At 32.7% G+C, this 12,457-nt stretch overlaps 1 protein-coding gene across 1 annotated transcript in view; it reads right to left on the bottom strand.

The window, feature by feature from the left end:
* LOC111628177 (complement factor I-like) overlaps nt 1–11,883 on the bottom strand; it is a 16,432-nt gene extending 4,549 nt beyond the window's left edge. Inside the window, exons 1-6 of the mRNA XM_023371921.1 lie at nt 11,813–11,883; nt 1,842–1,884; nt 1,689–1,756; nt 1,434–1,510; nt 1,306–1,364; nt 1,149–1,237 (exon numbers count right to left, since the gene is read on the bottom strand). Coding sequence (XP_023227689.1) covers nt 1,149–1,237; nt 1,306–1,364; nt 1,434–1,510; nt 1,689–1,705 — 242 coding nt within the window. The 5' untranslated portion in view covers nt 1,706–1,756; nt 1,842–1,884; nt 11,813–11,883. The remainder of the gene's footprint in view (nt 1–1,148; nt 1,238–1,305; nt 1,365–1,433; nt 1,511–1,688; nt 1,757–1,841; nt 1,885–11,812) is intronic.
* Between the last annotated feature and the right edge of the window lie 574 nt (nt 11,884–12,457).

Genomic DNA, 12,457 nt, shown 5'->3' with positions numbered 1-12,457 from the left:
GTTGAAAGTGGCTTTCTATTTCGAATGTTTTGTTCGATTTTTTCGAATTTGTTCGAATTAAATTCGAACATAAAATTCGAATTGGTTCGATTATAGAACGATTGAAAACGTTCCAGAAACGTTGAAATTTGTTCGTTTGACTAAACGTAAAAATTCTCTAATTAGTCTGGAAACGGGGGACCTAATTCTTGCATTTTGTGAAAACGGGTAAGATTGGCTATAATGTAATTATCTTAATCTTCACTATCGTTACTTTTCGCCCACAAATAAAAACCCAGCGAAGCGAATCCTTGCAGCTAGATTCTAGATTACTTAGAAAAATAGTCTTTTATATATAAAAAAAAACTATATTACATACAAATGTACGAACAAATAAAAATCCAGCGAAGCGGGTCCTTGCAGCTAGTTATTATATATAATGTTAGTTTAAATAACAGAAATTTATTAATATAACATAAATATATTCAAACACGAAATTTTGGTTACGATTTCTATTATATAGCCTAAATGTCATTTAAAAGGCGTTTATTAATTAATTTAATATAGATTCGACTACGGCGCGTATCGAAAAACGAAAATAGTGTTTCTTCCGCATGCGACAGGAAATCTAATTTAAATAGCAATTTCATCGATGATTCCTATCGTGACGTCTAATTACGCGAGGCTACGTCAGCCCAATTAAATTTTGAATCGTAGTCCTACCGCTGATTGGTCGAGCCGTCGAGTTTCTTTAACACAGAAAGTTAATCATCTGTCGATCTGCCGAGTTGCTTGTTCGGCAACCGAGCCTAAATAAGTCATAAATTTTGTTCGTGAACCGAATTGTTAAAAAAAACAAGGCCTTCAAAATATGAGGTTTGATTGTATTATTGTGCTTATATGCCATCTTTTCCTATCGTTGTGATTAGCTTTTTTTGCCCTGATCTATTTTACGAACGTTAGAGAAAAAAAGTGTAACCTATTTATAAAGTCACTTATATTCAGAGACAAAAAATTAAAAATTTACTTATTACTAAATTTTAAATCATATTCAATACATGTCTGTCATTTACATCAAAATTTACAACAAAATTTATGACGAAATATTCATTCGCCTTTCAAATAATATTCCAACGAAAAATTTCTAATAAAAATTAAAACAAACATACTTTGCTACAACGTGCGCTGTTCCTATTAACGTCCTTGTTGTGATTAAAGAAAAAGCACCCTTAAAACGATTTTTTTTAAATATTGCTACCTAAATTATAATAACATTTCTTGTAAGTACAGTTGCAAGAGGTGAAACGTTTACATGTATAAACTCACCAAAAATGGAAATTCTCCTTTTTCTGCCTCCCTTCCTCCAATCATCCTGCGTTCAATTACTAAAATTATACAAAGTTTTATCAGTTAGCGACTTTCTCACTTAGAAAGACATTCACCATTATTTTTACCTCTACTTGTCGTGTTCTCATATTTTTCAGAAGCGCAGAAGTAATACTCAGCACTTAGAAAAAGCATTAATCCAATTCTGTTATTTGTCAGCATTTTAAATGAAGAAATGTGGAAACAAAAAAATACAGTTGAAATTCAATAATAAACTAAATATTTCTATTAAATTATAACTGTCTTAACAATTTAAACTAGTGACATAAATGTAAACTAAACTTTTTACTCAATTATTAAACTACAAAAATATGAAAACATACCTTAAAAAGTTTTTCATACTTGGGAAGTGAAAAGAATGTTAAACTTTATTAAATGTGCTTGATAGAACCTAAAAGAAATTTACGTCGTTTAGTCATCAGGCTAGTAATTTGACGCGTAGATAAGACACAAACCCAAAAGCAAATATTTATTACCTGCAGTGGTGATTCAGTACGAGACTTTCAGTAAAATAAACTTCTGAAAGTGAAGCGAAATTCGACTTATTTTCATTTCCAATTTCATTGAGCATTATAAATTATATTTATATTTATCAAACATTTTATACCTTATGGAAATATTTCATATTTTTTTATTTTTTGAATTTTATACAATAATTAAATTTATTTTTACTAGTTCACAACGTGAAAGAATAGCGTTAATGGTGTCAGCTACTATGAGCTTGTTTTTCAAATTACATCACAAGATATTAAAAAAAAATTATCTTTCCACCCGTTGATCTTTAATTACCAGAATTTAATGCAGTTATTATCTCTAATACACAAACCTAATTTTAGAAAGTTTGAACAAAAATCACAGGAGTTATTAAGCTTTAAATTGAATGTACAAAATCATACTTCCCACCCACACACACTCAAGCACTCACTCACAATAGCATACATATTAGTGTTGCAACGAATAGTATATTCGGCCAGGAACGTGGCCGAATAGCCGAATATTCGGCCAAACTATTCGGCTTGATTAACGCACGTACGAAAATTGGCACGCAAACCGCTTTGTGGCAAGGACTCGCTCTCTATTGGCCCGCTGTCACTACGCTTCGCCAATCGCGTTAATTCTTGGCAGTTGTAGCGGACATACAAGAGCGTCATGGCTAATATGTGATAAATGATGATATCAAATGTGGATAACAACGAAATGACCTACACGTGTAAATAACAGAAAAAGAACAGAGAAGGACCGCAAAGTGAAAATGTGAAAATAAATATGAAATTGAGTCGATAACATAATCGTACGAGTCGAGACAGCTTATTCGCGCGAAATTCGCGGCCGTCAATGCCAAACAATTGTTGTCATAGACTTCGGAAAGCTAAATGCTTGCAATAAAATTCATTTAGCGTGCACGGGCGAAAGCCTGGGCCGTTCGGGCTACTAAACTGTCTCGAATCTGTGAAATCGTAACTGCAACTTATACCGACGTCCTATCTGTCTCTTTTCTCCGTTATCACCTGGCTATGAGTCACGTAATTGTAAAATGGGAAATCTACGACGGAAAAATGACGAATCGAAAGTATCGTGAGCGAGTATTACGATGTATGCATAGGCATACGTGGACTAGAGCGATAGAGGAAAAAGAAAATATCAAATACGAGCGCTTAAAAAGAAGGATAGGTAGGGTCAAACCCTCAGATGTGCGACGATTGTCGAACGAATAGGTGTGTACGTGTGCTGATCCTTGTAATTATAAATAGTGAATACATGTGGCTAATATTATTTTTTTTTATTTTGTGCGTGTTATAATTTATAAATGAATATAAACAAACAACACTAACCCGATAACATTAAATCTAAATACCACAATGATTAATTTACTGTGTTTTTGTTATTTCTTACTCCCGTTTTTAGTTATTCAGTATTCGGCCGAATAGTGAAAAATAGGACGAATAGGCCGAATACCGAATAGTAACCTAATATTCGTTACATCACTAATACATATACTTTTTTGTATATGGATGTTATTGTGAGTGAGTGCGTGAGTGTGTTTACCCTTTACTTTTTTTTGCATGTTACGAGGTTTTAAAGTCCACTGACTCCAAAAATATAAAAATGTAGGGCGTTGTTTTGACAGATTGCCATACTTTCCTTGGTTATACAAGGGTGTATTTTTATCTAGAGACATTGAAATAACTCAATTGTATCTTATTATTTTAAAAAAAGGTATGGACAAAAGTTGTAGGGCGTCGAGGGGCCAATAAATTGGACATTTCAGATGTAACCTTGACCTTCAAGGTCATTTGAAGGGCATGTCTGTTTTTTTCAATGGAAACACATATTTTTGATCCCAGAAATGGAAAGAGCAGGAAATTTCACAACCAGAGGTATTTTTCACCTTATTGTCTATGTCAAAGATCAAAATTATTTTAAAGTTAAAATTATAACTTTTTCTAATGGGAAAGCATACTTTTTATTACTAGTAGGGGAGATCGGGGCAAGATCGGCATGTTAAGCTTTACTTAAATTTTGTGTAATAAATACTGCAGTAAACTAAAAACAAAGCTTTGCATATTGTCTATTGGAATGTTACCTTACTATAGAACTGGTTAAAATCAGTTTGGAAATAAAATAATTACAACTTTACAAGAAGAGAGAAATTGACGAAGTTGCCCCGAGTATAGGGGCAAGATCGGCAACTTCTCTCTTTTTGTAAAGTTGTAATTATTTTAATTATTTTTATTAAAGTTGCCCCTGGTATAGGGGCAACAGTAATGGGTCAAGATAGGCACGTATATAAAATTATGTTATTAACAATGTATAAGTTGGAATTCACTATCAAAACAAAGAAATACAAATCCAACACCCATTTAATATTATTACAACGAAATGCAAGTTCAAAGACATATATACATGAATAACAAATGCAAACATGTTTTCATTTATCATCTGTTTGATTTTTAGCCTTTGCTTCTAATGTGGCTTTATGTTGCCAATCTTACCCCGCTAGTCATGATTTCGAACATTAAGTACAACCCTGTGAACAGAATGCCAAGCCACGATCTGGCCACGTGAATAAGTTGAAGTTACATCCTTCTAACAGGAAAAGTAACTTTCGTTATCATGGAATTATAACAAAACCTGCCAATTCAATATAAATGGAAAAAAAATATTATATGGAATTGAACGAAAATAAAAATTTGCTTGATAATTCAACTACGCTTGTTGGAGAACAATAAAAACACTACACTCAACAAGCCACGAATAAAACTCAACTGCCTAACCTATAACCAAAGTCTCCTTTTAATTTGTTTTTAAAAAAAAGCGCTTGACAAACTTGCCCCGCCTGCCGAAGTTGCCCCGATCTCCCCTATAGACAGGGAGGTACAAGTTACATTTTTTCAGAACCTCATTACTTTGAACTCTAAACATATTAACTATTTTAGCACTATCAAGGAGTAATGATGTGGTTGTTATAGTTTTCTGCTCCCTTTGAGGTGCTTATTTTCAGTGAGTCTCTTTGCCTCTAACTATCATAATGCTTGATTTCTGTGAGTCACTTTAATTCTCATCATTTTTGAGATGTTGGTTTGGGGGAAAAATTTATAACAAATGTTCAAAATGATGCCCTTCCACTTTAATGCATTTATTGAGCCACACTTATAATTATCACGCTTGAGATGACCTTCAGAGGTCAAATTTGGGGTACTCAATGTCATGGCTGATTTTGAAATTTCTTGTTGTTTCCATGTAAATGTAACTTTTACTTCCCTGCCTATTCCAGTAGGGGAAACTTGCCTAATTCGTTCTTGCGCCTAATTCGTACTTCGTTTATATCTTGACTCCCGTAATAGCTATTAGTGTCTCTAGTAGCAAAAGAAGTAAATAACAATCGGTCGCTTATATCTTCACTCCCGTAATAGCTATTAGTGTCTCTAGTAGCAAAAGAAGTAAATAACAATCGGTCATATTACCATCTGACAGACAACACGCTGTTACTCTGCTCCCGACAAAAATATTGAAAAGGAAAGTTTTTTTCAACTTTTTCTGTAATATTTTTGCACATTTCGTACGAAATTTCTTCAAATTGGATGGTATGTAAGTTTTTTAACTATCTGTGATGTATTAGTGCGTATTTTTGTGATTTCATCTGAAGTGATGAAACATGCATATCTGTTATCAAATTTTTTGGCGACTAATGTAAAGTTTGTTCGACTCTTGCGCCTATTTCGTACTCGAGGCATGTTCTTAACACGTACTGGTACGATTTAGGATAACCATTTTAGATGAATGTCACAATAAGCTATTACCGATTCGTAAACTTATATTTTTCTAAGTTTCTGATTTAAAAAATTACCGCAAAAGTTCAAAACAAATTAAAACTTGATCGTCTTTAATATTAGAACAACATGTCAAAAAGAAAATATAATTCTTGGAGTAAAGAAAATATGAAAGAACCGATTAAAAAATATAATGACGGGACCTTATAATTTAACGAAGTTTTAGTGTATATAATGTACCGAAATTGACATTTAGACGACAGTTACAAGAACTGAATACACATCAAAGAATAGACTAGATAGGTCATTTTTCATATCACTAAAACTGAATTTTAGTGCTGCTTGAGCATCGTGGATGCAAAGCATCCTGGTTCCTTAATAAAGCATATCCTCGAGCCGTTTGCATGAACACAGGAATGCATGGCTTCGAATCTTGCGGATTGTAGCCTCGTAATCGCTTTAAGATCGGGGATGAGGAATATGTTGTTCTTGACGAAGATGCTAATCTAAGTGAATCGGCAGAAGTCTCCCAGAATCTGGCAACTGAAAGGCAGCAATAACAAACAGATACTTTAACGTGTGTGGCACAATCCAATCAGACTACTGAGCGAGAACAGACTGGAGAAGTTGAGTCCCCACAACTTCCTGAAATACCGACAACTCACCCTTCGGAAAAACAGCGAGATCAATGTCTAGAAGAGAAAGCGAAGGAATGTTCTTTATGTATGAAAGTAAACATTTCTAATACAGAGACAGTTCGAGCGACATTTGAAATAATTTCTCCACTACGTGGTATTCTTAGAATTACAAGAAGAAAAACGTATGAAAGAATCTTGGTTCGAAGAAAAGCAAAACTACTAAAATATCACAAAAGGAGAATAAAAAAACATGAAGATGAAAATATCAGTTGGTACTGTAAATTATGCCAAGAAGACATAAAAGAAAGTATGATCAAAAGCACACAATATGAGATACGGGTACATGAACTTTGCGCAGGAACCAATAAAAAACAACGGATTACAACTGCGATGACTGCCAAAAATTGGCGAAGACCATCCGCCGAATTTGTTAAGAGTTAATATACACACGTATTAATACATTATTGATAAAGATTTTTATTCTTAAGACTGCAAACCAATGATAGGATGTCAAAGTACGATTTAAGAATATATCAGTACGATTTAAGACGAATGTTCCTAAATCGTACTTTTTTAGTGTTTTTTTAAATTGTTTATTTCTCAGAAGTTTATAAGATTTATGCTAAATTTTACTATGGTAGTGATAAAATATTTCCCAAATAAAAGTTACTTAAAATAAAAAATAATTTGTGTTTATTAATTTCGATAATATGATAGTTTTTTCTTAAGTGGTACGAATTAGGCAAGTTTACCCTAGTAATAAGGATGGTTTCCCATTAGAAAAAGCTCATAATTTTCACCTTAAAATAATCTTGAACTTTGACCTAGACAATAAGGTCAAAGATACATCCAGTTGTGAAATTTTCTGCTCTTTCCATTTCCGAGGTCAAAAATATGTGTTCCCATTGAAGAAAAACAGACTCGACCTCCAAATGACTTTGAAGGACAAGATCAAGGTCACATCTGAGGTCACCAATTCATTGGCTTTTCAACATTCTACAACATTAGTCTATACCTTTTTCCACAATAATGAGATTTAATTAAGTTATTTCAATGTCTCAAGATAAAGAATACGCCCTATATATATATATATATATATGTAACAAAGCTGAAAAGGTAGAAATGAAACCATGTACTAATGAACTCTAATAAGTACACTACTGAATTAATTAAAGTAGTCAAAATGTATTAAAGAATATAAAAAAAGACTTTTCGTCATTACAGTCAACTATCTCACAGTCACCACTGACAACCAAACACCTTTTGTTTTAGGCTACGCTTCTGTAAAAAGATATGTTAATAGGCTAAAACAACTTCTTTTGTCGACGGTAATGTGAAAACAAAGTTTTTTTGTAGTCATCAATATATTTATAACATTTAAATAATTGTTGGTCATTTTAAATTAAACAAGTGTTGAATTGAACTTTAGGTTTAGGGAAAAGTGTGGCCCTCTTCTCTAAACTTATGAGTAACCTATACAAATGACCATGTTTAACTGCCTTTATTGCACACTCTAACTTTAGATGTCATATTTGAAAGTGTCTCCCGACTAAGAAGACCGAAACGACACTTTCGATTAACTCAATGTGTCTGCCTCAAACTGTCTGAATCAAAAGTAAATTCAGAAAAATACATTTTAAATACCTAATTACAAATATGTTTATTTCATTTAATTCTATAAGTTGTTTCTTTAATATTTTGATAGACTTTACTTCATTATTTAGTAGTAAAACATTTCAATCTAATATCAAAATCATTACTGCAACGGTATTTTATGCTCTAGCAAATACAGAAAAATGATTGTGCGAATGTCATTAACACAACACTACAGCGATAAATTGATTTTCTTTCTAATAATAACCTTGAAGTAGATTCATATTAATCGAAGTACAGTACATGAAATCGTTCATTCACACAATGGCTAATGTTGTGTGCAACCAGTTACCGTATTTTGACGAGTATAAGTCGCACTTTTTTACTACTTTTTAGGGCTCAAAATCATGGTGCGTCTTATACTCGACAGGTAACCATTTTTACAGTGAAATTATCTACAGTAGTGGTCCACTCTAGGGACCAACATGTGCAGTGATCCGTTAAGCACATGGTCCCTCAACCGAATGGCTAGAGTACCTAGATTATCAGAATAGCGACACACGACTCATCGCCGCCATGTTCAGTCGACTGTCATCGCGTAACCTCTGAGTTTACATTAAGAAATGACGATTATTTCAGTTTAATAAAGGTATCGATTCGCCCATCCGTCAGATTCTTGAATAAAAACACGAATAAAATGCATCTTTTTAATAAAATAACGAATATGCAATCTCCCATTAAAAAAGTTTTTTTTCTAAATTTTCTGTTTCAAAATAGTTGTGCGACTTATACTTGACAGCGACTTATACTCGTCAAAATACGGTATTACACAAAAATAGGCATTTCATTAAAATCCGCTGTCTAGTAAAAAAATATTTGAATGGTAATTGTCAGGTTACACATTTGATAATGGTAATTTTGTATTTCAAAGTGTAGCAGCGAGTTAAGTAACTTTTTCAGTTGTTATGAGATGTTATTTTAAAAAATAACTTTTATATTATTAATTATAATAAATTAATTAAATTATGTGTGGCACCATCTGTCATAAGAGTTTGCTGTAAAATGTATCTATATTTTTAATTATAATGAAACGAAAAACGCTTAATTTTGAGAGTAGAGATGTGTTTATAAAGAAACTGTAATAGCTAACAACGAGTAAAATCTCTATTAAGTGCAACCCCACTGGAGATTTGACACGTGACTGCCTGTGTCTCATCACCTTTCGGGTTTAATCACCAATATTTAATAGCATTAATGTTTGCTATACACAAGCTAGCGTGAGAAATTTCTATTCTTAATACAGTAGAACCTCGAAAACTCGGCCTAATGTGGACCGAAGGGTGGCCGAGTTTGTGAAAATGCCGGGTTATCGGGAATGGGGTTAAAAAAAATAAGTACGAGTGTTTCCTCAGAAAATACTGTACTGTACTTGTATGTATTGTTTACTTGAGAATATAACAGAGAATAAACTGCCCAAATACCCTTAAACAAAGGAAAAGTACGTCCTTTATGAAGGCATAGAGCCTTTACTACATGAAAATGAAAATTAATGAATACACTGTGTACAGTAATTTACCTGATAAGACAGACCTCAGAAAAATACTTTATGAGAGCTTTTATACTTTTATAAAGCTGTCTATAATGAAAATTAGTTAACTAAGGATTTTTTTTGCCCTGCCAGGGTGTGGCCGAGTTATCCGGAGTGCCGAGTTATCGAGAGCCAAGTTTTCGAGGTTCTACTGTATTTACCCCATCCTCATATATCACATTAAATTGGTTTTCTCTTTTTCTTTTAGTTTTTTTTTCAGTTAGATTCTGATTTTCCTTTCATTACTTTATTGTTTCCCTGTTAACTTGTTTTAAGACCAAATAATGGTAGAGAAGCAATAATAAATAGTCATAGATAACTTCAGCCAATAGACTGTAGCCAATAGAGGATTAGTGAAAACATTAATTTGCCAAATTACTCAAAAAACAATTGATATCTAAAAAACATATCACATGTAAAAAGTTATTGCGCCAAGTAAAAATTATGGCAACCGAAATGAAAGTCCAAAATACTTCGGAGTTTCTCTTTGCCAAAGATAATTTTGGTGCTTCGACGTTTTCCTGTCTCATAATATGGAAAACGTTTTCATAATATGGAAAAGCATTAAAGTCAAGTCAAATTCGACCATTCGTGTTTTTTGCAAATTATTACGTATTGTGACAACAAAAACCCAAAGAAGTAGAAACAAAACCGGAAAAAAATATTATGCATATGTATCTGTGATGTCTAAGTTTGTGTTGGCGTCTACTTCGTTTAATATCTCGGGATGGTTTAACTATTAAAAAACTAAATTTAGCTTGGTAGCTTGTGTATGAGTGGCATTACTGCTATAAAATTTTGATGGTTAACTGTCAATTGGATGGGGAGATACAAGTAAGTAATGTGTGATATCTCGAGGTTTTACTTGTTACGAACAACTAACTTTTTATACCACCTATCTCTATCCTCAAAATTAAGCTTTTTTCAATTTTATAACAATTAATTATATAGAGTTTTTCTACAAATAAAGTATTATAAGCGATTGCGCCAAACGAAATTTTAAATTATTTTGTTGGAAAAGTTATGGGCCTCGTTTACGAATTTTTTGTTATTGTTTGCACTTCTCCTGCTTGCTGTGGTAACATGGTGAAGCTGTTTAGAAATAATTTCAAAGACATTCGTTGTTTCTCTCACACATTGAAAGCCATCCAGACCACTGAGATGTACTGTTCCTAAACGAACAGACAGCGAGACAGCTACAAACGATTTTCTACCTAGAATCCGACGTAGAATCATGGGTGTAGGATAAAAAACTACGCACCGTCGTTTTTTATCCGACACCCATGTGGACAGTGGCTAAATCGAATCCGTATTTAATCCCTAAAGACTGGTAGTCGGCATGGGCTGGCTAGTGAAGTTCACTGGGTTTTCTTCGCGGCGATAACACTGGAATACAAACAAGTTCTCCCTGAACACCAACTCGTCAATTCCCCGATTTGCAGATCGCTTTGGTGTTGCACTATTTAATACCAATCAATCAATACATTCACGCATTAAAAAACTCATTTGCGTTTTTATGTGACTTACAAGCTACTCAGGGACAATTTCTTCGAATAGCTAAAAAATACAAAATATAAAGGTTAAGATATTTTTTTACCAATGCAAAGTCAGTAGAGTATTGCGATGTTTTCTGATTTTTCGTTGAATAAAGTCAGTACTGTGGCGTTGGAGATTCTGTCTCCAGCAATCGAGTGGTGCTGCATAAAGAATGCAATGTATGTCCACCTGGACAATTTCAGACAGTGGACAGTGCTGTCAGGGTTCCCTCCAAATTAAAAATACAAGTACAAGGTAAAACAGATTATAAATACCTTCTTAGGAATATATTTTTACGATTTACTTCTATAAGTTGTTTCTTGAAATTTTTGATTTACTTCATTCGTTAATATTAAAGTTCAAGAGACCGATATCAAAATCAGCGCTGCAGCAGGTCATTTGAAATAAATATTTAGTTCTGATGCAACTACAAAAACATGTTCGTGTGTATGGCATTCACGCCACACCACAGCGATGAAGAGATTTCGTTGTTACTCCAAGTCTTAAAGTAGATTCAAGTAAATAGAAGTATCTAAAAGTTACCGATAAATGAACTTGAGATAGGATTGGATTCTGTTTCACATCATATAGTCATTACACTATGAACACTTAGCAGTTTATAACTAGTGTTGCTCATAATAATATCTTTAACCAGAAATTGTCAGATGGATTTCGTGATGATAACTGTGAATGACCAAAATCTATTTATGAGTTTTAATTAAAAAAGGGCTGCAGTGCCAAATTCTATACTTACACCTGTGTGTATGTTTATAGTAAGCAAATAGTTCTTACTTATATGATCTGACTATATTTAAACTTACCTTTATAAAAGTATCGATATTCTTTCACGTCTGGGACAATGATTTTAAAAAAAATGCTATATTATTGCTCTGGAGAATAACTAAATAAATAAGTTCAGGAAATCGTCTATATATTAACATAGAAATGTCACGTGACACAGATAAAATTACGGTTATAAGAGATAAAAGAATTTAACAGTATAACATTACATAACACAATAAACAAGACAGAATAACTATACAATTACAAAATATGTAGTGCTAGTGCAAGAAAATTTTAAAGTAAGAAGCATATATTTAAGTAAGACTATTGTCTTACTTAATTTAAATGTATGCTTTTCATATAAAACGAACTCTGTTATCGGCTTAATTACTTATCGCTTACTAAATAAAAGCACCACACACGTATCAAGTTCTCATTGTCATTGTTGACTCGGTAGATTAAATTTCCATAATAGAAAAGTGTTATTTTAGAATTATAAACTGATAATTATCAACCTGATATTAAATGTAGTATACGATTTTAGTAAAAATACTGAATAATATAAATACAATACATTTATTTGTAAAATATATTTTTTTCTAATATCCTGAAACATCACCTTCTATCACAAATATAATACATCTCACACCGTTCATAACATGAAATTCAGAAAAAGAAAGAAT

Source organism: Centruroides sculpturatus, unplaced genomic scaffold (assembly GCF_000671375.1).
Source record: "Centruroides sculpturatus isolate CEXI.00-Female unplaced genomic scaffold, Cexi_2.0 scaffold65, whole genome shotgun sequence".
In the NCBI taxonomy this organism is placed as follows: domain Eukaryota; kingdom Metazoa; phylum Arthropoda; class Arachnida; order Scorpiones; family Buthidae; genus Centruroides; species Centruroides sculpturatus.
This window is presented reverse-complemented; position numbering and strand designations above follow the sequence as displayed.